The sequence below is a fragment of the Panthera uncia genome (genome assembly GCF_023721935.1).
Source record: "Panthera uncia isolate 11264 chromosome A3 unlocalized genomic scaffold, Puncia_PCG_1.0 HiC_scaffold_12, whole genome shotgun sequence".
NCBI classification, from domain to species: Eukaryota; Metazoa; Chordata; class Mammalia; order Carnivora; family Felidae; genus Panthera; species Panthera uncia.
In genome coordinates, this window is record NW_026057579.1 from 20,088,128 (window position 1) to 20,114,458 (window position 26,331).

The following is a 26,331-nucleotide window of genomic DNA, read 5'->3' on the forward strand; positions in this document are numbered from 1 at the left end:
ACTGATGATTATGAGGACTGACTGGTTTATAAACTTGTCAGCGGAGACAACCTTCAACTTCATTTTGTTTTTTGTTTTTTTCTCAAAGTGAACAGTGCTAGGCATGAATGAGCCATGGATTTTGGTGTGTTTCTCTATTGATAAAGTCCTTGTTTATTTATATGGAGTTTGTAGTGATCAGAAGGGCTTTGTGGTGATACTATAACTTCAGGAGCAATTTCTCTGGTAGGAGAAGTGAGAAAGTGTAACCTTGCCAAGTCTATGAAGAAGGACATTCCAGGTAGGTATCAAGGGGAAGACTTGAAAGCAGGGGCTGAGAATAATTTGCCTGAAAGATATGAAAGGCCTAAATAGTTTGATAGATTAAAGAATGAAGTAGTCTTCAAGGTAGGTTTTGAATCTGTCTTAAAGTATGGTGGAATCTGCTGCATAATCTTGAGGATGAGAATAGTATGATCAAAGTGAGTAGGGAAGAGCGGTTCAGAAGCAACACAGGGGTCTAGAATTGAAGGCAAATAGCTGGCTACAAAAATAGTTAACTAAAATCGTTAAGCACTTCATCTGTGAAGCATCGTTGTGGGCGATCATCAAGTAAATGAAAGCATACAGCATAATAAAATCTTTTTCCCTTTCACACTAACAGTAATAAACAGAAACCAAAAAATCTGGTTAAGAAGTCCCCAAGCATGGGGCGCCTGGGTGGCTCAGGCGGTTAAGCGGCCGACTTCAGCTCAGGTCACGATCTCGCGGTCCGTGAGTTCGAGCCCCGCGTCGGGCTCTGTGCTGATGGCTCAGAGTCTGGAGCCTGCTTCCGATTCTGTGTCTCCCTCTCTCTCTGCCCCTCCCCCGTTCATGCTCTGTCTCTCTCTGTCTCAAAAATAAATAAAAAACGTTAAAAAAAAAATTAAAAAAAAAAAAAAAAAAAAAGAAGTCCCCAAGCATGTGATTGAGCTGTCAAGGTAAAAGAGAATTGCAGGATCACGGTCTTAGCCTCTACAAACAGGAGAATATTCTGGGAAGAAGAGCAAGATAATGAGCAAATACTTTTAAAAGTCTAGGGTAGGGTTAAAAGTATCTCACTGTCTGGATGACTTCCTACAGAATAGGTTCTGTCAAAGGACCTACAGAAGTGGCAGCACTTACAGGTGCCCAGGACCTCAGTGTTCTCTCAGGCTTCAGTTGGCTTTGTTCTTGTGTTCCTTCATTCACACATAATTTTTAAGTAGCAGTTTCGCTTAAACAACAACATTATACTTTCACATCCTTGGTTAGAGAGTTCCACCCAAAAAGTATTTACCTCTGGACCTAGGTCAACTTAGAAAACCAAAACAAGTAATTACACGCAATGTTGGTCCTGAGCCCAGTCTTAAACTCTCTCTCTCTTTTTTAATCAGTCGTCTGGCTGATAGAATAGATAATTTGCTCATTAAACCTATGTATTTTGTTAGACTGAGATGAGGAATCCATAACACCTTTGAAATTAAGATTAGATTTTAAATTCATCTTAATAAATTAGGATCTGTTTTGAAGGATCTGTTTTGAAGGATCTAACTTACCCAGTTTTCCTTGGGGCAGCCTAGAGGTGGTGAAAGATGAGAGCTCTGCAGCCAGATGGTTTGAGTTCAGATAGGCATTCATGATACAGAGCTTTAAGGATGTGATAGGAGAAAGAGTAGAGCACCCCAAAACTACTCCAGGTGTATATTGTTTTACCTTCCTATAGAAACAGCTTTTTAAGAACTTTGATCTAACACCATGCTTTTGTTTATAATTTATAGACTAAACAGTCTTAAGTAAGCTTTTCTGAAAATGCAGTAATCAAAGGTAGTAGAGACACTACACCATGGTTAAGAACAGACACAAGAGCAGTACCGCCTTGGTTCAGATCCTCCTTCTGCCAGGATTTGGCTGTGACCTCAGTGTGCCTTAGTGTCTCCATCTGTAAAATAGCGTTAGTAATAGTATCTGTCTCATCGAAGGCTGTAAGGTTTAAGTGAGTGAACCCTTGGGAAATGTTTGAACTGAGTGTGACACATATTAGGCACTCAACAAGTGTTGCTGTTGTTGTTATTTAAGACACCCCATTCTGCTGATTCCATGACCCAGTCACAGATGAAAACTTGCTGTGGCTGCAAGCAATACCAATATACTTACCCAATATAACAGCTAATAATGTCATTATTTCATTCTCCAAGAATAGTTTCACCAAACCTGAATTTAACAGAAAGATTACTTCTTATACACTGCACTCCTCTGTATTCTGCATCATGGTGCTAACTTGTGACCAACAAATATTTCCCAGAAGCCTGCTCCATGTCTCATACTCTGCCGGGTACTTGAAATACAGTGATTAAAAAAAAAAATCACACAAATTTCTCACAGTCTGGTAGAGGAGATAATGTGCCCTGATCTAATATGTTTTATTAACTTTCTTTTGCAGGATTGTGGTGGTGAGGGTGCTGAGGGGATGTACAATTTTGCATCTACTCAAATCATTTAAAGGTCTTTTGTCTACTCACAGTCCCTCAGTTAAACATCTTCCTTCAATTTACTTTCTTTATGATAACAAAAAATAGTATAGGCTCACTTTAGACAATTTGACTCGGTGTTATAGCTTCTTTTTTTTTTTTTTTTTTGGTCTTTTTTTTCTGCTTTATAATTTTTTTAACATTAAGCATCTTTTTCTCTGGAAATCAGGAAAAATTAAACCAGAGAATTTGGGGAAGTACAGGAAAGTATAAATAGAAGGAAAAAACTAGCCATAATTCGACTTCTCTTAACATTTTGACATATTTCCTTCAGTTACTTTGTTTACTTTTATTATTTAGCTGAGAACATGCTGTGTGTATATATAATTCTATTTATAGGGTTACTGTGAAGATAAAATGATATATTTACAGCTCTACACACAGTGTCTGATAGGTATACATCAAACATTCAATAATTGTTAGTATTACCGTAGTTATCATGCCCTTTTTTACCTCTTATGTGGTAAGCATTTAGAAAGCCTTCATAGGGGCACCTGGATTGCTCAGTCGGTTGAGCATCCTACTCTTATGTCGGCTCAGGTCCTGATCTCAACCTGTCTGTGTTGGTGGGGCTTAGTGCTGACAGTGGGGAGCCTGCTTAAGATTCTCCTCTCTCTGCCCCTCCCCTAGCTTGCGTGCATACATGCTCTCTCTCTCTCTCTCAAATAAATGAACATTTAGAAAATCTTCATAAACATTGTACTTTATTTTTTAATTTTTAAATTTTATTTAAATCCACGGTCCTTAATATGTAGTGTAATAATGATTTGAGGAGTAGAATTTAGTCATTCGTCACTTACATATAACACCCCGTGCTCATCCCAACAAGTGCTTTTATGCCTATCACCCAATTAGCTCATCCCCCCATCTAGCACCCCACCAGCACCCTCAGTTTGTTCTCTGTATTTAAGGGTCTCTTATGGTTTGTTTCCCTTTCTTTATCTTATTTTTCTTTCCCTTCCCCTATGTTCATTTATTTTGTTTCCTAAGTTCCACATATGAGTGAAGTCATGATATTTGTCTTTCTCTGATTTATTTCGCTTAGCATAATACACTCTAGTTCCATCCATGTTGTTGCAAATGGCAAGATTTCATTTTTGATCGCCAAATAATATTCCATTGTTTATATATACCACATCTTCTTTATCCATTTATCAGTCAATGGGCATTTGAGCTCTTTCCATACTTTGGCTATTGTCAATAGCACTGCTATAAACATTGGGGTGCTTGTGCCCCTTCAAATCAGCATTTTTGTATCCTTTGGATAAATACATGGTAGTTCAAATGCTGGGTCGTAGAGTAGTTCTAATTTTAATTTTTTGAGAAACTTCCGTACTGTTTTCCAGAGTGGCTGCAGCAGTTTGCATTCCCACCAGCAGTGCAAAAGAGACCCTCTTTCTCCACATCCTCGCCAACATCTGTTGTTGTCTGAGTTGTTAATGTTAGCCATTCTGACAGGTGTGAGGTGGTATCTCATTGTGGTTTTGATTTGTATTTCCCTGATGATGAGTGATGTTGAGCATCTTTTCATGTGTCTGTTGGCCATCTGGATGTCTTTGGAAAAGTGTTCTTGTCTTTTGCCCATTTCTTCACTGGATTATTTGTTTTTTGGGTGTTGATTTTGGTATGTTCTTTATAATTTTGGATACTAACCCTTTATCTGATATGTCATTTGCAAATATCCTCTCCCATTCCATCAGTTGCCTTTTAGTTTTGCTAATTGTTTCCTTCACTGTGCATTTTATTTTGATGAGGTCCCAATAGTTCGTTTTTGCTTTTGTTTCTCTTGCCTCTGGAGACATGTCAAGTATGAAGTTGCTGCAGCCAAGGTCAAAGAAGTTGTTGCCTGTTTTCTCCTCTAGGACTTTGATGGCTTCCTGTCTTACATTTAGGTCTTTCATCCATTTAAAAAAAATTTTTTTAACATTTATTCATTTTTGAAAGACAGAGAGAGACAGAGTGCGAATGGGAAAGGGGCAGAGAGAGAGGGAGACAGAATTTGAAGCAGGCTCCAGGCTCCAAGCAGTCAGCAAGGAGCCCGACGCGGGGCTCAAACTCACAGACCGCAAGATCATGACCTGAGCCGAAGTCAGCCTCCCAACCGACTGAGCCACCCAGGCGCCCCAGGTCTTTCATCCATTTTGAGTTTATTTTTGTGCGTGGTGTAAGAAAGTGGTCCAGGTTCATTACTCTGCATGGAGCTGTCCAGTATTCCGAACACCATTTGCTGAAGATTGTCTTTTTTCCATTGGATATTCTTTTCCTGCTTTGTCAAAAATTAGTTGGCCATACGTTTGTGGATCCATTTCTGGGTTCTCTATTCTGTTCCATTGATCTGAGTGTCTGTTTTTGTGCCAGTACCATACTCTCTTGATGATTACAGCTTTGTAATACAGCTTGAAGTCTGGAATTGTGATGCCTCTAGCTTTGGTTTTCTTTTTCAGGGTTGCTTTGGCTATTCGGGGTCTTTTCTGGTTCCATACAAATGTTAGGATTGTTTGTTCTGTCTCTGTGAAGAATGCTGGTGTTATTTTGATAGGGATTGCAGTGAATATGTAGATTCCTTTGGGTAGTAGCAACATTTTAATAATACTTGTTTTCCAATCCATGAGCATGGAATGCTTTTCCATTTTTTTGTGTCTTCTTCAATTTCTTTCATAAGCTTTCTGTAGTTTTCAGTGTATAGATTTTTCACCTCTTTTGTTAGGTTTATTCCTAGGTATGTTATGATTTTTGGTGCAATTGTAAATGGAATCAATTCCTTGATTTCTCTTTCTGCTGCTTCATTATTGGTGTATAGAAATGCAACCAATTTCTGTGCGTTGATTTTATTTCCTGCGACTTTGCTGAATTCATGGATGAGTTCTAGGAGTTTTTTGGTGGAATCTTTTGGGTTTTCCACATAGAGTATCATGTCATCTGTGAAGAGTGTAAGTTTGGCTTCCTCCTTGCTGATTTTGATGCCTTTTATTTCTTTGTGTTGTCTGATGGCTGAGGCTAGGACTTCCAACACTATGTTGAATGACAGTGGTGAGAGTGGACATCCTTGTCATGTTCCTGACCTTAGGAGGAAAGCTCTGTTTTTCCCCATTGAGGATGATATTAGCAATGGGTCTTTCGTATATGATTTTTATGATCTTGAGGTATGATCCTTCTATTCCTACTTTCTTGAGGGTTTTTGATTGAGAAAGGATGCTGTATTTTGTCAAATGCTTTCTCTGCATCTATTGAGAGGATCATATGGTTATTATCGTTTCTTTCATTAATGTGATGTATCACATTGATTGATTTGAGGATATTGAACCAGCCCTGCATCCCAGGAATAAATCCCACTTGATCATGGTGAATAGTTCTTCTAATTCTCTTGATTCTTTTAATAACTCTTGCTAGTATCTTGTTGAGAATCTTTGCATCTATGTTCATCAAGGAAATTGGTCTGTAGTTCTCCTTTATAGTGGGGTCTTTGTCTGGTTTTGGAATCAAGGTAATGCTGGCTTCATAGAATGAGTTTTATCTCAGATGCGACTGTGTTTCAAAACCCCACACTTCAGAGACCCCTGTGGCTTGGACCCCCGCCGACTCTCTGGGGGAGGGTCTTGCTGAGCAATGGCCGGTTGCCAGCTTGCCCAGAAAATGTTCCTGCAATCTGACAGCAGCAGAAGTTCAGAGATTATGGCAAATCACAACACACAGCTAGCATGAGGTTTCACCACACTCTGGCATCTTTGTCCCAATACCAGCAAATGTGGCTGCTCTATGGGGTCCACTAGGACCTTTGCCTGTGGGAGGCCATATGACCTCTACCAAATGCACTCCATGCAGGGGAACCGCTTCTTCCCGCATGGCACCCGTGTGACAGAGCCCGCTGCCTGCTCCTGGGGATTTGCCCTGGTTCCCCACCAGAGCACCACCAGGACTGAACTCCGGAACATCAGACTCTGTGCTCCACTGTTTTTAGAATCCTGATGCTATTGAAAAGCACTCCTTGCTTCCTGTCCGTGGTTTTGGGGAACAGATTTCTTGTTCAGTCACCTGCAGGTGTTTTTACTGTCTCTCTCTCTTTCTCTCCAGCTACTCTCGAGGGAGTGTTTTTCTTGCACTCTCCCAATACACCATACTCTCCCCCTTTCTCTGTCCTCTGTCTGCAAAAACAGCTCCCTATGCTCCACGGCTTTTCTCTCCCCCAGTTCACCTCTCCGCACTGGGTACCTGCCAAGTTCTTTGGCTCAAGTTATGCAGATTGTTGTGTTAATCCTCAGATCAATTTCCTAGGTGTGTAAAATGGTTTGGTGCTGATCTAGCTGCATTTCAGGGATGAGACAAGCTGAGGGTCTCCATGCTACCCCTCCATCTTAACTTGAAAGTCCATAAATGATTTTTAAAGGGGGTATGCATTAGGAAAAAAGTCCTTAGGGCACCTGGGTGGCTCAGTCGGTTAAGTGTTTGACTTTGGCTCAGGTCATGATCTCATGGTTCGTGGATTTAAGCCCCGTGTCGGGCTTTGTGTAGACAGCTCAGAGCCTGGAGTCTGCTTCAGATTCTCGCTCTCTCTCTCTCTGCCCCTCCATTGCTTGTGTTCTCTCTCATAAAATAAATAAATAAATAAATAAATAAATAAATAAATAAATAACTTTTTTAAAGAAAAAACTCCTCTTTCTCCTCAAGATTCAGGTTCATTAAATTGAGGGTAGAGCTTGCATATCTTATTTTCAAAGCTTCTCAGATGATTTCTATGCATACCCTTGATTAAAGTCAGTGATTTATTCACATCCTTTTTGGGTCACCTTTTCAAAGCCCATCTATTGGTACATCATCCTTTGGCTTAAAAGCTTTCCATGTTTCCCCCAATGCCATTGGTATAAATTCCAAACTTCTTAGCTTGTGGTAGAACAGGCTTCATTCACATCCTGGCCCTAATCTAGTTTTCCAGAGGCATTTTCAGCTATTCCCCTTCAAGTGCCTTTGAGTCCAGCCAAATAAGTTAAACCCAAATATGCCATGTACTTTTGGGCTTCTGTGCCTTTTCCCATACCATTTCATCCATCCAGGGTACCCTTAACTTTTTTCTGTATCTGAGAAACTCCTCAGTGTTACTTCAGCCTCACTCCCATTGCCCCCCTCCTTTCCTCCAAGAGTAACTGCTCTTCTTTGACTCCTCAATTTTAGCTGCTTTCACTACTTTGCATTATGATGATCTGTTTACATACCTGTCTTCATCAATATGTAGTTAGGTTATTGGGATGAAGATAGCCTTACTTATCTTTTGTGAGTAGGTACCCAGGAAGAATGCTTCTTTCTTTTTGATTAAGATTTTAAAAATTCTCTCCATGTCTTCTTTTGTATCGACTACTTCTGCCTAGCAGATTGCCTTCTGTCTGTATCATCCATCTATCTCCTCAAAAAATTGGCATGTCTTATGAACAAAGAAGGAACCTCCCAAATTTGTACGAAGAGATGGTTGGTGGTCATTTGGGTATCAGGGAACTCATTCGTGTCTAAGGATGCCTTGTTGAGATCTTCATCAAAGGAAGATATAAAACATCTGGTGACATGTTCAAGGTATTCAACACGGTTTTACATGTTAAAGAAGACCAACAAAGCTGATCTGATGAGTTGTGTCAATTCTGCCTTGTAAGTTTCTGAAACTGGTACTATTAATGTCTACTTCACACCTGGAAGCATTTTTTCAGCTGTGTCCTACTGGCCATATGAAAAAAATTTTTAAGCCAGAAGTCATTCTTGGTGTATTACATCTCCTAGGACCACATCTGAGTTGTTGGTTTTCACAGTGAATTGTGGGTCTAGTGGTAGATCCTAAATAAAGACTCCCTTTATGTTTTCAAATTCCTCTTTCATCTTGGACTACGAACACATAGTACCTATTTCTCTGGGAAAATGTGCTAGAAGTTCACAAAGGGTATGAAGTTTTGGGGGGAGTTAAGATTAGCTTCCAACTTACAATGTAGTCATTACTGTCTGGTTCTGAGTTTAGAAAAGAGGCTTTGATGTATGTGCTAAAAGATAATAATTGAGCATGGGGCCCTTTGTTTGTTGAGCATCGACTCTTGATTTTGGCTTGGGTCATGATCTCACAGTTTGTGGGATCAAACCCGGTTTGGGATTCTCTCTCTCCCTCTCCCTCTGTCCCTCTCATTTGTACTCTCTCTCTGTGTCAAAATAAATAAACATTAAAAGAATGATAATAATTGAGCATGCTATCTGCCAAGAGATAGAGATGATTGTTAACAAGTCTTGTGGCATCAGACCAAACAAAATACTACAAATCATGAAATTTTATCACATGGATCCATGTGTAAGAAATTTTTTTAAAAAATTTTTTCTATTGTCATTTTTCCTCTGAGAATGTCAGAAAGGAAATTGAATGTAGTAGTATCTTCAATATTGAAAAATACTAGGCATCTGTATTAGTTCTGAAAGCATGAACATGTCCTTATCTTATTTGGGAAATGGGTCACTAATAATAATATATTAAACGAGCAAAGCCCATTCTGTTTTCAGGACCAGAATGTTTCTGGTGCCCTCAAGGATGAAAAGCTGTGATGTTGGATTTGTTTCTTTCATAGGAATTGTCTCCTTGTTCCATTTGGACATTTAGTCCATTAGAACTAGAGTTAATCTCTGTTCATTTTTATTATTAGCCTAAAATGATTGATTGATTGATTCATTCATTGATTATAACTCAGCACAGATACTTGGCATTAATAGGCTTGAAAGTGTGGGAGGCAATATTGGATATCTGCCTGGAAGATAGGTGGGGAAATATATAATGTAGAATTAAATTCTAGCCTAGAAAAGCATATTTCAGTTCTGAATGTCTTACTTTGCAACTTGTCACATAAAGGGAGGAATGTGTAATAAATAAACATAGCACTGTGGCTTAAAAGTCAAGAGACCTAAATCTGTTCCCTGCAAATTACTTTCCATTAATCCTCTCTGTTAAATGGAAAACCATTAAAAATATTTCCCAGGGTGCCTGGGTGGCTCATCGGTTGAGTGTCCAACTCTTGACTTTAGCTCAGGTCATAATCTCAGTTTGTGGGATCAAGCCGCATATCAGGCTCTGCACTGAGAGCACAGAGCCTGCTTGGGATTCTCTCTCGCCCTCTCTCTCCCTCCCTCTCTCTCTCTCTCTCTCTCTGCCCCACCATGTGCTTTCTCTTGCTCTCTCTCTCTCTCTCGCTCTCTCTCAAAAATAAATAAATAAATAAAATATTTCCCTACCCAGAAATAAAATTGGTTAAAAAAAAAAAGAGGCGTGTATAGATAGATACAGAGATAGGTAGGTAGGTAGTCCTTGGCTTAACCTGAAAATTTTCCCTTGCGTTTTTGAGTGTATTATAAAACCTGCAAAACAGTAAAGGCTCTGGTCCCTTAATATTCACCAAGACTTGCTAAGTATAACCTCTACAAAATCACTTTACATAATTAACTCAGCACTTAAATGTAAGGAGAAACGAGGAGCTAGTTCCCAAGCACCTAAATATGAAAGAAGGACTTTTTTGCTTCACTTTTTGGCTTTGATGGACAAATTTCTCTGAAAAGTACTTCTTTCAACTTAGGAAAGGAAGTGAGAGGTTTCCCAGGAGTAATATTTAGCAATAGTCATGTGGCTCCAATGCAAGACAGTAACCCTTTGTAGCTGAACTTGGTGGGGAGGAAGAAGAGCAAAATCATAGATTCCTTTTGGTAAGTTTGGATTCATTCTTTTAAGACTTTCTCAAAAAGGAGCACTAGATCTTGAGTCCAGAAAACCAGTGCTACAGACGAGTTATCAAATGTACTTACCTTAAAATTTAAATTTAGATTATGTTATAAAAGAAAGCATTCTAGGGGTACCCAGGTGGCTCAGTTGGTTAAGTGTCCAACTCTTGATCTCAGTTCAGGTCTTGATCTCAGGATTGTGAGTTCAAGCCCCACATTGGGATCCACAGTCTGCATGGAGCCTACTTAAAAAAAAAAAAAAAAAAAAAAAAAAAAAAAAAAAAGCATTCTGATTAGAGGATAAGTATAAAATATGGATTGATTGTTAAGATTCTAGTAAAGCATTAATAAAAGAATTTAGTGCTTAACAGCCTGTTTTGGTAAAAAGTATGCAAACTAAATCCATCTTGTTCATCTGTGATCTTCCCTTTCTTGCCGATGACAAACGTGTGCTATGGCTATAGCATCTTTTGGCATCAGAGTCTCCCCATCACCTCCCAACTTGATCCTGTGTTTACATTGGTCTATTTTGATGGGCTTTTTCCATCATTCTTTTCTGCCCTCCCCCTGTGCCCACCTGCCAGTTTCTTGACTCTGCTGTGCTGCCTTCCTGCCCATCTCTTCTTCCATCACGGGCCCATTTTTGACACATTGTCCTTCTTTCTGTTCCTGCTTTGTCTCACTCCCCTCCTCAGGCTTGCACGGTGCTGTCACCTGATTCGGGTATGCCCAGGAAACCTAATCCTTTCCACTGCCCTCATCATCATGTCTGTCCACCCAAATCTAAGGGAAGACAGTGAACTCTAACCAAATCAGGAACAACGTGCAAGTTGCCATTGTGACCCTCATAATATACCACAAACGTCAAACACCTCGTAACCCTGGAAACACCTAAGATACAAAGATACTAATTAAGTAGCAGAACTCAGCCTCTTGTGCACTAAAACTACGGAACAAAATCCGGGGAAATTACATCCCTGTCATGGTGTGTGTGTGACCAGTCGCTCCTCTTGGTGCAGTGCAGCTCTGTGGTCCTTTGGCTTTGAGTGAAAGAACCCTTCTTGTTGAGTTTGCTTGGGCTGCACCTATCCATCTCCACCCTTCCTCCCTGTGAATCCTACTGTGCTTATCAGAAGCAATGATAGTTGGTTCCTTTGCCCCTATCACTCTTTCATTTGTTTCCCCGGTCCTGTTGGTAATTATTAATACAATGTAAATGTCTTTCCTTTCAGTCCTCCTCGTCCTCTGGCCAATATGAACGACACCATGGTGAGCCACCTGTCCTCTGGGGTGCCCACCCCCACCAAGAGGTATGTAGGGTCTACGCCTCAGTCACTGCTCAGAGTTGGGTACAGGCCTGGCCGGGGAAGCAGAGATTCCACAGGGCAGAATTCTCCTCCTTTAACTGTCTTTTAAAATTATTTTGTGATTTTTTTTTTCTTCTTTTTTTCCCCACTAACTCGTAAATGTAGCACCAAAGGAGTCTGCTTGTGAGTGGTGCCTGAGGTGGAAACTCTTCATTTGTGACAAGCAGTGAACACAGTGTCAAAGCAGATTTGGCACTTTGGAAAGCCTCTTCTTTAACATTAAATAATATTTTGATGATCATGAATTTCAACAATTTTGCATTTGCATTCTTTAAATGTTGAAGATCGCTTCTGCTTCTTGATTAGACTGTGTGAACTGAATTAATCCCTGATAATTCTCCTAAATCAATGTGTATATGATTCATAAACATTTAAGTTGAAAAGCTTGGGTCTTTTAGTTTTACAGAGAGTCTCCTTTAGGGTCCTACAAGGAGCTAGAACTGTGTAGTCCTTTCTCTTCTTTATTTAATTTACTCTTCTCCAAAATTCTCTCAGGCAGGACTTAAAAGAACTCTATAAAATGGCTTACTTTCTGTTTGATTTAAGCTGTTCCATAATGAGAGTATTGCAGAAACTCCCTCAAGGGCACAGCCATTAAAGAATCCTTTCTAACAGTCATCACCCAAAAAAGAACAAAAAAACAAAGACATTCCAACCAACTCCCCAAGTTCTTCCTGAAGAAAAACTACTTTGTGCCATATGTACTGATTGCTTTGGATTAATTCAGCTATAGAAATGTCATCTGCTTAATAATACTGTGACTTAACATATAATATATGATACTTAAGATCAACTGTGTTTGTTTTCATTGGCTAAAACTCCTGGAGCACTCTTTCCCAAACTTGACTGCTGAGAAGATTCAAAAGAATCACGTGGGTCAGTTATTAAAAATACAGTTTTCTGGGACCACATCAGACCCAGTGGATCCTGAGATCTTGAGAAGTTACACCTCTAACAATAAGTATTCCAGGTGATTCTTATCATCAAGCAAGTTTGGGAAAGAGCCTTAGAAGGAAGCTATGGAGTAAACTGGAATAGAGGATTTAGGGATTAAATCAGAGTGACCTGATAATGTGTTGTCCACTAGGAAACTCAAGACGACCAGGTAAGGGTCCTTGCCTACAGCCTTGTTGAGACACTACTGCTTCTTCTTCTTCTTCTTTTTTTTTTTTTTTTCATGTTTATTTTTGAGAGAGACAGAGACAGAGCATGAGCAGGGGAGGGGCAGAGAGATTAGGAGACATAGAATCTGAAGCAGGCTCCAGGCTCCCAGCTATCAGCACAGAGTCCGACATGGGGCTCGAACTCACAAACTGCGAGATCGTGACCTGAGCCACCCAGGCGCCCCCCTTACCACTTCTTGTGAGCAGATTTGAGTGGTATTCTTGACTACAGCATAGACTTGAGCCTGACTGGCTGCCTTTAAGTCCTGGCTCTCACCTGACCTTGAACAAGATTTTTATCTTCTTTTTTTAAATATATAAAATGGGGACAATGATAGTGTCTACCTTGTGGGGTTATGCGAAAATTTAAGATATTGTTTTCACTATTTAAGAAGTAAACTGATGAGGGGTGCCTGGGTGGCTCAGTCAGTTAAGCATCTGACTTCGGCTCAGGTCATGATCTCACAGTTCTTGAGTTCAAGCCCCACATTGGGCTCTGTGCTGACAGCTCAGAGCCTGGAGTTGCTTGGGACTCTGTCTCCCTCTCTCTCTGCCCCTCCCCCGCTAGTCCTCTGTCTCTGTCTGTCTCAAAAAATAAACAAACATTAAAAAAAATTAAGAACTAAACTGATGAGAGAAGAGGTGGTGAAGAAACAATAACTTATAGATGACACTCTTTTTAGCAAAGTCTAGTAGACTTGGTCCTTCCTAGAGGTGGTTATCACAGACTTTGTAGGCGTTGACCAGCAGAACAAAGGCAGCCAGAGCCCTTAGCAGGCCAGAACGGAAGACTGAGCGCTATAATTTATTAAGAAGAGTAGTTGCCATATGGGAACAAGATGCTCCCATCCTAACAATTTAGTCCTTAGAATTTTAGATTTCATTTATATTCAGGATGAGATTATGATGTAACACGTGGGCATCAATTGCATAATCCATAGATTTGGCTTTTTGTGGCCCAAGTTACCAAACCAATGTAAATTTCCAACTAGTATTCTGTTTACTTCCTTAAGGATTCATCAGTTTTTCTTTTTTCCTCCAAATGTCATTAGACGTGTGTCTCCAGAGTCTGGTGAAAGCTAGGAACCCAGCACATCATCCCAGTCATACAGAACCTTCCTCTGCTGGGGCAGAGAATCCTCAAGGAGAATAAAGCTACTCTCCAGAATTAAGAAGTTTCCTTTAGGACTCAGCATACGACATAAATCACTGAATCAGACAAGAACATGCACAGTAATAAAAATGCAGGAAAAATTTATGAGCTACAGTTTCTGTAAGAGCTATAGTTTCTGCCTTTTCAGGAGGCAGTGCATATGAAAGTAGTGATAGCTCCAAGGGTCAAAAATAGTATGTGAGTCCAAATAGAAGATGCTCACAAATGTAAGAGTGACTTTTTAAAGAAGAAAAACTTATCAGTGGCAAAAATGCTGGCTGTCATGTGAGATGCTGTGAATTATGTTCCTGAGAGGGTCCACTGTAGGGATTTGCTCTATATAATATTCTTCTAGTATTCCTATATTGAAAGTTCTATAATTGGAAAGAAATTTCATCTTTGCTTTAGACTAAATAGTTCCTGGAAATTTGCTTTCTTTAAAAAAAAACAGAAGAGGGTTTGCTGACTGGCTCAGTCAGTTGAGCGTCCAACTTCGGCTCAGGTCATGATCTCACAGATAGTGAGTTTGAGCCTTGCGTTGGACTCTGTGCTGACAGCTCAGAGCCTGGAGCCTGCTTCAGATTCTGTGTCTCTTTCTCTGCCCCTTCCCCGCTCATGCTCTGTCTCTCTCAAAAATAAATAAACATTAAAAAAATTAAAGTAAATAAAATAAAATAACGAGAACAATGTACTTAAAAACAAACAACAAAAAACTTTCAAAACTTTAAAACAGAGGCTTAAAGTCTCCCCCTTCTACTGGATTTCCTCCAAGGCTTGCTTCTGTCCCTCTTTTTCCCCAGGGTTCAGAATGTGAATGGTGGTATTAGTCTCTGGACTAAGGTACCGTATTATTTTATTTATTCATTCATTTTTATTTTGAGAGAGAGAGAGAGAGTGAGCGAGCCGGGGGGCGGGGCAAAGAGAAAGGGAGAGAGAGAATCCCAAGCAGACCCTGCTCTTCCAGCACAAAGCCTGACACGGGCCCAGACCCATGAACAATGAGATCATGACCTGAGCCGAAACCAAGAGTCGGATGCTTAACCAACTGAGCCACCCAGGCACCCACTATTATACTGTTTTAAATCATTACATATATTCAGACCAATATCGAAAATTATGCCAATATATTCTAATGTCTTCTAAAGCCTTAGCGTTATTTATGAATATTTAAACTTTTACAATTCTGTGGGCAGTTCATATAACTATGGCAGTAACAAAAACTTCCAATATGACACTTTTTGCTTTGTGCATTCAGTTGGTGTATTAGTATTAACTCTTTTAACTTCGTGTATTAAAATTTAACTTAAAATGCACAAACCCAATTAAGCAAGATGAAAAGGTTGTAAATGAACTGCTCTATAGCATTGTGCTCGTAGTTAGTACCAGGTAGATCTTATGGTATGTGTTCTTACTATAGTTAAAAAAACAAAAAGGAAAACAAAAAGAGACAAACCCACAAAGACAAAGGCAAAAGCAGAAGGCAAAGGCAGAAGTGTCCACGGATCACAAAAGTAACTTAAAAGCCGTCGGGATGTCTATCTGTGGCTTCTCCATCTCTTGGTTACTCACAGAATGCCATCTTCCTTCCCTACTGCTGTGAAACATCTACTTCTCACTACCGCCGATGGCTTCAGATGCACAGCCACAGCGTTGGCACTCAAGAAGTTATGCTTTTCCTCCCTTCGATTAGAAAACTCCAAGGAAGGGTTCTCAACTGTCCTGGATTGGATTACTGCCCACCCTTGTGTATGTGGTAGGCCACACCCATTAAACCTACATCATCAAAACAGAGGAGGGAGTGTGTCCCCAAAAGATGGTCATACTGTCAAGAACAGAAGAGAGAGATCGTGGGAAGGACAAATAACAGAGGCTGTTGGCAGACCACCGTTTTGCTACCGAGCACACAGATGTGTGCAAAAGTATATACATATACACACCTTCTCATACAGGTTTCCTCTCCTAGGGTTTTCCTTCCCATAATGTAGCATTCCACGTACAACTGCAAATGGGTGCATGCCTCTCCCAGGAGTCTGTCCACGTGCTGTAACAGCCCTGGACCCTGGTTACGTAGATTATGTCCATTCACCCAGGTCAGGTCTAGGTGTGTCTTTCTATGACTCCTTATCCCCTCCTGCCCTGAAGCAAATGATAAGTTGTAAGCACTTTGCACCCAGTCCACAAAGGTAGAGATCAGAAAGTAGGAGAATTGTAATTCGGACAGCGGGAAAAGGGAGGTGACGGAAAACATGGCATATTAAGCCACATCTGCTGTGTTTCCTTGTGAAACCCACCAAAATGACAGTGTGGGGATTATTTTGAGTAAAAACCCACAAAAAAAAAGAAAAATGAAAGAGGAGACCATACCAACAAGAATTTGGAAGCAGCAAAGCAGGTGGGTGAGTGGAAAGAGATTTTACAGACTGGAGAAGACTACAGCGTAAGCAGATGGGGAGAGGAGCCCAGAAGAAGGCCCGCTCCAGGAATTAGAAGGCAAAGGAAGGATGCAGAGCATTTAGCTGGTAGTCTGTACAGGAAGCGCTTCGAACCACAGACTATCCACATGACTGGGTAATTGTCCCTACCCCACTCTGCCAAAGAGTTGAGGTTTATATTTGGGGTTTTTGGAACAATACAGCCCCCACGAGATCCTAATTGTCTTCATTATCTCACCCTTGGTGGGCTGAAGCAACTGGCTTCCAGACAACCCATCTCCCTCCCTTAGTTCTGAAGACTTCGGGAAATCACTGCTCCATCCTGTTATTCCTCTCCGGTGCCTGGAACTCCAGCCATCAGGGGCACAAGATCGAGGCCCCACGATCCTTAAGATCACAGTTGAACTAGTTGCTTTTCATAGTGGCCACGTAGCAAAGATAGATGTGTCCCCTCCCTGGGATGGAGTGTTGCTACCATCCATTCCTCAACCCGACTCAGCTAGTTCCACTCAGTGTTTCTCCCCACTTCTAGTATCAGTTTCTATTTTAGTCAGAACCCTTGGCTATAAGTGACAGAAGCTCAGTTTGGATGAGCTTAGGGAAAACAAGAAGATTTTTTTGGTTTTGTAGCCAAACTGGGGGAAGAAGAACAGGGCTGTACGTGGCTGGGCCTCAGGGATGACCAGAGCCAGGGGGGCTATAACTCACTTAGGTGTTTCCCTGTCTCCCTCTGCTACCCTCATGCTCCTTGCTCCTCCCTGTTGTATGTCAGCTGATTCTTCCCTATAATAGTTACCTTTCACACAGCAGGGAATATATCCGTGAGACCTGTGTGTTCATATTTCATAACCTCAACCCTATAGCGATTGCCTTTCTCTTAGTTCCGACTTGGAAACTCCCAATGAGAGTTCTTTTTGGTCCATCTTAGATCATGTTACCCATCCAGGGGTTTTCTGTTTGGTGGCCCTACCTAGATTACCACGGTTGAATGGGTAGGGGTCGGTTTTCCAAAGAAGGGGGTCTGCTCTCTGTGGAGAAGGTAAGGATGCTAAAGAGACATTAGCTATAGACTTCTTTTTTGGGTGATTTCTGAAAAAAAAATTGCATACCTAAGTAGATTATATCACTCCCGCATTAGCATAGATTTGTTTCAGGAGGCCCTTTTTACCCCCCGACCACCTCATTTTTATTTTCCTCAAATATTAAATAGTGCTTTCTAGTCTGTTTGGTTTATAAAGATGTATTGTGTGCCACCATCTTTGGGTAGCAACACGTAGATATTAGAGCCACTAATTCTAAGAAGTTACCAATTACTAGGAATCATAAGTAAAGGCACGATTTTATCAGTCAAAAATTTTTAACTTAACACATACTTCACAAGAAGGAGAAGTACTTTTTAAAGGCCAGAAAATGCCATGTTCTATATTATTTCTGAGATGAAGACACATGACCAAGAGATGCATTGCACTATAATAGTATTACAATGGCTTTCTGAGTGGGTGCCAAGGCAAAGGTTTTATCTTGTTATCTACAGAATACTGAAGAACGACAGAAGCCACAATCTGTTGTTTTTTAGACTGACAGAAATATTGGCAAAACAAAGAAAGGAGGCAAACTGAAATTGGTCAAGCCAGAAATTATCCATTTGTGGACTCAGGCTATTGGTGCTCTTCCCTCCTGTGAAATGAGAGTGAGTTTGGTTGAAAAGCAAGAATTAATGAGGGTTTAAGCACGATCATGAAACAACTTAGCTTGCATGAATTCTTCATGAGAATCTGAGACAACACAAGAATTACTTTTTTCTCCAATCTATTTTTGAGAGACAGAAAAGCAGAGTAATTGAAAATTAACACATACTTTTATGTGACTGCAGGGTCCTCAGTGTTGGCAGATCTCCAAAGTCCATCTGATGGCCCAGGCAGTCAGCCAGGTTTTAGCTGCCTCTGGGTTGGGATTAAATTCCATTTCCATTCAAGCATTTAAGGTAAACCCTTCAGCAGTTCTAACTCAGGTTAGTACAAACAGAAAGCTTGAGTATTTCCAAGTCCATACTTTAAAGCTTAAGGTTGGAAAATTGAAGCTTACAGAAGCATAGTAACTCCTCTCCTTGCACTGAAGTAATAGTTACCTCCTCTCATTGGACTGAAGCTGGAGGTCCTCAACCTGAGTAAGAATTACATCCATTATGGACTGTCAGCAGACCAGAGGGGAAGAAGGAACAGGTCTGGGGAGAAAAACTGTGAGTTCAGCATTGCGTGTTCAGACTGAGATGCCTGAGGGATCCTGAGAGTGATCCACAGAGTGATCCAAACTCTGTGGAGTTTGGATGTGGGGGGCCAAGGAAAGGAATGGATGATTCTCCTCCAGGTTCCTTTCTGGCTTACAGTACTTATGGTCGAAACACGGGAGGAAGATTTGGGCAGGAAGATAGCAAGATTATGTTGAATTAGAAGTGCCTGTGGGACACAGAGGAACCAGACCATAGCATGAATTCTTGTCATCCAGATTCTTCCAGCTACCTCACATTCACACTAGCAAAGGGCAGGCACATACTCAGATCCAACAAATGTACAGAACCCACACACACACAATTTTACACATTTTTCACATTTGGAGGCTGTTAACTTGAGTCTCTTGACCATATCTGCTCTTAAGAAGCTGACTCAGTGCAGGGCACCTGGGTGGATCAGTTGGTTAAGCGTCCAACTTCGGCTCAGGTCATGATCTCACTGTTGGTGGGTTCGGGCCCCACGTCAGGCTGTGTGCTGACAGCTCAGAGCCTGGAACCTGCTTCAGATTCTGTGTCTTCCTCTCTCTCTGCCCCTTCCCTGCTTGCTTGCACTCTCTTTCTCAAAAATAAATAAGCATTAAAAAAAAAAAAAAAAGCCGACTCCGTGCGGTATGCTGCTTTGTAGTGAAAGGGGTGTGCCAAAGGCTTGCACTTATAATGGAAATTCCTATAGCAATGCTGAAATTCCTATGGTGATCCAGTTTAACCATGGCTCTTCACTCCTTCTAACATCAAACTATTACAGTATTTTAACTTAGCCATAGTAAAGCAGATATTTAAAACAAATCAGTGCTGTGGTATAAATTCCTACTTTTTTCATGGATCTTACTAGGAAATCTCCAGTCTACTCCCCACCTCACCCCCAATCTAGTCCTTTCTTTGTTACCAGACATTTTACTGAAATGCAGATCTAATGATGTTACTCTCCTGGTTAAAACTTTCCAGTGGCTCTTTGTTTCTACAGCACTGTCCAATAGCATAGAAACCAAAATGGTAGCCATTAGCCAAGTGTGGCTGTCAAGCACTTGAAATGTGACAGAGGAGTGAATTTTAACTTAATTTGAATTAATTTGAATGTAAACAGGTACATGTGGCTAGTGGCAACACAATTCTACAGGATTAGGCCCACATTCTTCAGTGTGGCTTTGGAGGCTGCTCCAAGGTGACGGTTGCTAGTCTCCCCAGCCCTACCTTGTTTCATTCTTTTTATTTGGCTTCTACACCCAGAATTACTCAAATCACTTACAGTTCCCCAAGCAGGTTTCTGCACCTGCTCCTTCCTTTTTGTGCCTTCCCTTCCTTTTTCCTTTTATGTCCCTCTCTTTGTCATCTAATTCTTCCTTCTGAACTTAGCTTCAGCTCCTCCAGGAAGCCCTCCCTAACACCCTACAACTAGGTTAAGTGTTCTTCCTCTGTGATTCATAGCATGTTGTACATATCAGCGTATCATAATTACCTGTTTGTTCCATGCTTTTCTAGACTATACGCTCATTGAGAGTGAGGACTCACGAGGCTTTATCCAGAAACATACTCCTTTTCTTCAAGTCGTGCTGCTGTTTTGTATCTTAATCAGTACTTCTTCTGTTAGGAAAGGGGTTTTCTTCTTCAGTTACTTCAAGCATGTGGCATCTTATTAACATTGCCTGCTTATTCCATTCAGGGCAGAGAAATAAAGGACATGAGTTCTACTGAAGTATCTGGTTCTACTCCAGTACTGCATGATTCACTATAGCTGCCCCCACCCCTGGTTATCTGTAACTTTCCTCTGCAAGAGTGAGAAACCCATCACCCACCATCCCTGTGCCTATTTGTTTAGCCATGGTAGCATGGATAGTGGTTTCAGAACTGTTTATTTATTTCTTTAATAGATTACTGAGACATAATTCATTCACCATACAATCCATCCACATAAAGTGTACGATTCAGTGGGTTGGGGTATGTTTACAGAGTTGTGTGGCCATCACCACAATCAATTCTAGAACATTTTCATCACCCCCACTACTAAAAGATCACTCACTGTGGTGTGGAGAATCGACTGTAGTGGGCAAGAGTGGAAGAGGAGGGCAGTCAAGGGCTGTTGGGTGGCACTTGGTGAGACGTGCCAGATAGAAAGGATGGCAGCAGTGGGGGCAGTGAAGGGGGCTGGTTTCGGAGGGCAGCCAGTAGGGTGGATTAAGGAATTGGATGTGGGGCACGAGGAAGTGAGAAGAAGAAACAAGAAGACTTCTGCTTTGAGCTCGGTGACTGGGTGAGTGGTGGTGCTGTTCCTTTCAACTGGTCAGCCTGGGAGAGTGGCAGGTGAGGAAGTGGGTGGAGAGAATGAGCTCTGTTTTGAACATGTTCAGTTTGGGATGCCTGTTAGGCAGCCAAGGGGAGATGCTGACTAGGCCCTCTAATACACAATCTTGGAGCTCCAGGGGGAGGTCAGAGCTGGAAATGTAAACTTGTGAGGATTACAGTAATACCTTTTGGTAAGATTATTCTGAGAATAAGCAAAAGAGCATATGTGAAAGTCTGTGATAAGGTCACAGGTACTCTGCTGATAATGACTACTACATTATCTTCTGTAATCCTTCCTGTACTCTCTAAAGTCAGTAATACATGAGGTAGATTTTATATTATTATTTTACAGATGAGGGGACTGAATCTCTCTGTGGACAGATTAAAGCCCAAGTTCACATAGCAAGCAGGTATCAGAGTATGGATTAAACCCAAGCCTGCCTCACTCCAGAGCCCATGCTCTCAGATGCTGTGCTCTCCTGCCTCCTGCCAAGCAATGAGCCCTGCTCCGGGGCTACAAACTGCCATTCCAGAAGCAGCCTCTGCTTCTGACCTTGTCCCACCACAACTTACCCTTCATCCCCACCCTCACCGCTCACATCCCTTTCCCTTGTGTCCTGACCCCACAAGTGTGTCTCTTAACTTCTGCCAAAGCACCCTCTCTTGCTGCCACTGGAGCTTCTGCTGAAGCCATGAGACACTCTGCCTTAGATTCAAAGGCCCCCATCATCTTGGAGAGCAGGTGTCACCCTGGAGTGTGCATCTGGAGCACCTAGAAGCTTGTTTCAAATGCATAGAGCTGGGAGGGTGTCTTGGGAAGGAAAGTATGCTGCAGAGAGAGATGTGCTCATTTCATTGTCACTCCTCTTTTTTAACTCTGGTTTATTCTACTCACCCTTGCTTTTGCTGATCTCCCTAACTGGACAACATTCTATTCTTATGTCTTCTTCTTCTTCCTTTTTGTTTTTTTGTTTTGTTTTGTTTTTTCTGTTTTGTTCCTTAAGTAAGCTGTACACACAATGTGGGGCTCGAACTCACAACCCTGAGATCAAGAGTCACATGCTCTACTGACTGAGCCAACGAGGAACCCCAATTAAGTTTTCTTAGAGAAGAACAGTGTCCCTGTCATCTTAACACTTACTATATTAGCCATTTTACATTTATTTGTGCGATCGTCTCTTTTTCTACTAGACTGTTAACATCAAGAGAGCAGCAGCCGTGTCTGGATCCTGCTTACTGTGGTATGTCTTCCTCTCCTGGCACGGTGCCTGACATCCAGTAGGTGCTCCAGACATTGACTCAAATGCCAGATTTCCATCAGAAATACTACTAGAACTATTGTATATTCTGCCGTGAAAATCACTTATTTTTATGGATGGAATTGACATGTGTCAGCCTAGAATAGAACAAATTATTATTATTATTATTATTATTATCATCATTATTACTATCGTTATTATCATTATCATTATTTTATGTATTTATCACTTGTGTGGGGTTCCAAACTATTCCAAACTACTGACTTTGCTTTAGAAAAACAGATTTCTAAAGCAAAACCTACTTATAAGTTGGGGGTTGTATATAGATTTATATTTTATCAAAAGGGAAGAATTTAAAGGAAAAAAATCTGGAAACACAGGTACACCTTTCAGTGGAGTATATATTATCACATGTATATCTAACATAACACCCACACCCTGACACAGAATTGTCAGAAAATATATGGACACTTAAGTGCCTTATTTACTGTAGATGGCTACTGATAATGCCTTTCATTTTGGTTTAGATTCCTCATTATCTGGCCAAAGACACTAGTTCTGAATAGCAGTTTTCATAGAAAGTTAAAATGGAGTTTAGTTGGACTATTGCTTCTATAGTGAATGCCTACGATTTCTTTTCTGCCACTCCCTTTGGAACGCACCTTGGTCAGATTTTCACATCCTGTTCGCTGCCAAACCAGTTCTTTCAAGGAGACCAGTGACTTCCTCAGTGTTAAATTCACTGATGAATTCTCAGGACTTATCTTAATTGATCTATCCATGGCATTTGACATAGATGATCGCTCCCTTCTACTTGAAACGCTTTCTATACTTGCCTCCAGCTATTGTGCTCTTCTGCTTTTCCTCCTCTTCCTTCTTGGCCCCCTTTGCTAGTTATTCCATACCTCTTTGAACTCTAAATGTTAGTATGCCACAGGGAGCACTTCTCTTTTCTATTTGGCCTCACTGTAGGTGATCCCGTCCAGACTCACAGTTTTTAATACTGTCTACATACCAGTGACTTCTAACCTTATTTTTCCGGACCAGACCTTTTTTGCTGAGCTCTAACCTCATATATCTCCTCCTCAGTGGTATCTTCACTTGGATCTAATGCATACCTTAGTTAGATGTCCCAAGCTGAGTTCTGTATCTTCCCAACCAAACCTACTTCTCTCAGGGTCTTCACCGGCTCAGTTAATGGCGGTCTCATTCCTGTAGTTGCTCGGTCAGAAGTCTTGATGCTTATTTCGTCAAAAATGTCAGATTATTAGATCAGCTTTATCCAAAAACACTGTCAGAATCTGTCCAAGATCTTGCTATTTCTTACACCTCTACAGCTACTGCTACTTTGCTGGCCACTCTTGTCTCTCATATGGAACGTTGCAGGAAGCTTCTAATTAGCTGCTGCCTCCCCATTCTCTGACACTTTATCTTCCATAGTGCAGATGATCTTATTAAAATATAAGTTCTTTCATACCCTACCTCTGCTCAAAACCCACCAATAACTTCTCATATCAGAGTAAAAGCTGAAACCCTTATGATGGCCTTATATAACACTGCTACTTTTCAATCTGTCTTAGAAAGAAGCACTTTTGTTTTGTTTTGTTTTAATTTTTAGTTTGAAGTAGACAAATACTTTACAAAAGTATGATACAAAATGAGTTACTATGGGAGAGAATTCCACGCTGGTCATGGTGAAGTAACTGCTATAAGATGAGCTCTTCCACTATAAACGTCTAGAAAACTATTCTGAATATAACACTCTTTTCAGAAATTAGACAGTAAGTAGGGCAGGACTCTTCTCCAAGGGAAAGGAAGTAAATGAGGAGAGCCCTATGATTGCCCAGGCTTTCTGCTGGGAGGCATTTACCAAACTCCAGTGCCAGAGACAAGCAGAGTAAGCCTTACTTGCTGAGAATAAGAAGACAGAGACTGGAGTTTAGGGAGGCTATAATTTGCCAAGTAGAATACCGGAGGGGAGGAAGCATTTAGAGAAAGAGCTCCATAAATCTGCATACAGGTCTGTTAAGTCTTTGGCTGAAAACAAGCTGCTTGTGCATAGAATGAGATTTCACAGGACCACCAAAGAACAGCTACCTGGGAAAGAACAACTCAACTCCCAGGGATTTGAAAGTAGAACAGCTACTCAAGCTCAGGCCGTTGTTTGGGTTCCAACCAACCAGAATAGAGACATCATGGAACACTTGGAGCACCCCGGAAAGGCCACACCTTGCGAGCAGGGTGAAAATAGCCCTAGATAAAAATTACCATAGATCTGCACTAATGAAGCTTTAACACAGGCCTCAAAAGGACCAAACTGTCCACAGGTAAATTAACTGACTACTAAAGTCTTTAGAAGAAGACAACAAAATTCAGACATTCAACAACATACTACTCACAATTTCCATCATCCAGTAAAAATTTAGAAGACATAGGAAGCAGCAGGAAGGTATGGCCTGTAACCAGAATTAAATTAGTCAATACAAACAGAGCCAGAAATAACAGGCATGATGCAGTGAGCAGACATGGACTTTAAAACACTCACAATAAATAGAAAAATATAAAGGAAAATATTAACGTAATGAGAAAAATGAAAATAAAAAAGAACCAAGTGTAAACATATTGGAAGTTTCTGAATATATATTCTACTTCAATGACAAAGTTTTAAATTGAAAAATACAACTTCTAGAGTTGAAAGGGATAGTACCTGAAATGAAAAATTCCATAGATGGACTTAACAGTAGATCAGAAATTGTAGACAAAAAAAGTCCACTGAACTTAAAGACACAGCAATACAAACTATCTAAAATGAAACACAGAAGGGGCACCTGGGTGGCTCAGTTGGTTAAGCATCTGACTTCGTCTCAGGTCATGATCTTATGGTTCATGAGTTCGAGCCCCACGTCGGGTGAGCTCAAGCCCTGCTTCTCTCTCTCTGCCCCTTGCTCACTTGTGCTCACTCTTGCTCTCTCTAAAATAAATAATAAATTGAATGAAACACAGAAAAGTGGCTGAAAAATTAACAGAGCTTCTCAAGACCTACGCAACAATGTCAAGCAGTTTAAAAGAGGGAGGAGAGAAAAATTATTCCAGGAAATTTTTTTCCAAATTTCCAAATAAATTTTTGCAAATTAAATGAAAACCATAAACCCATAGATAAAGAAGTTCGGCAAATTGTAATCAGGATAAACAGAGAAAACCATACCAAAGTACATCACAATCAAATTGCTGAAAACCAATGATAAAAAGATATTTAAAGCAGCTAGAGGAAAACAAAATGTTATATACAAGGGAACAAAGATAAGGTTTGTTTGTTTTTTTAACTTTTTTTAAATATTTATTTTTGAGAGAGTGAGACAGAGTGCAAGTGGGGGAAGGGCAGAGAGAGAGGGAGACAGAATCTGAAGCAGGCTCCAGGCTCCGAGCTGTAAGCACAGAGCCCAAAGCGGGGCTCGAACCCACAAATGGTGAGATCATAACCTGAGCCGAAGTTGGACGCTCAGCCGGCTGAGCCACTCAGGTGCCCCCAAAGATAAGGTTTTGAAATGATTTCTCAAAAACAATGCACGCTAACAGAAAATTGAATGGCATCTGAAAGTAGTGAGAGAACCTGTTTTTATTTCTTCTAAAATACATAGATTTCCTAGCTTTATCCACTGAAAAGTTCTAGAAGCAGTGATGATACTCCAGGAATAAAGAGCACCCTAGTACCCTGACTGTGGTCTCTAAATACTCTTTCCTAGTAACGGGAACCTGGAATCCTTGAAAGAATAGTTGATTCCAGATGTGGGGCAGGACATGCACAAGACGAGACTGGGACATCATACTATGCCAAGCAAGGAAGCTGATAATATCTAATGGATATATTAGATTAACACAGGAGCCTACTTATAGGGGGCTCCCACTGGCCAAAGACAGGATAATTTGAGCATCTAAAATATTATTATAATGGATTGAAGCAATCAGGTACATAAAAATCTATGAGATCATAATGATAAAAAAAACAAAACAAAACAAAAAAACTCCTTGGTAATCATTGTAGGTTACTAGGGCCCTAACTCATTGTTCTGAAATTTGTTAAGTAATAAATCTCAACCATTTGTTTTACCTTTCTTGAATGAATGATACTTCATGATA

General features: G+C 40.7%; 1 protein-coding gene across 13 annotated transcripts in view; it reads left to right on the forward strand.

The window, feature by feature from the left end:
• Positions 1-26,331, forward strand: part of DTNB (dystrobrevin beta) — a 239,661-nt gene that overhangs the window by 151,074 nt on the left and 62,256 nt on the right. For 11 of the 13 annotated variants that reach the window (XM_049651935.1, XM_049651937.1, XM_049651938.1 and 8 more), the window contains one exon: positions 11,483-11,560. In XM_049651935.1, the coding sequence (XP_049507892.1) occupies positions 11,483-11,560 (78 nt within the window). Of the gene's footprint in view, positions 1-11,482; positions 11,561-11,722; positions 12,745-13,832; positions 14,549-26,331 lie in introns of those variants that run through there. The other 2 variants (XM_049651940.1, XM_049651941.1) reach the window with 2 other exon arrangements.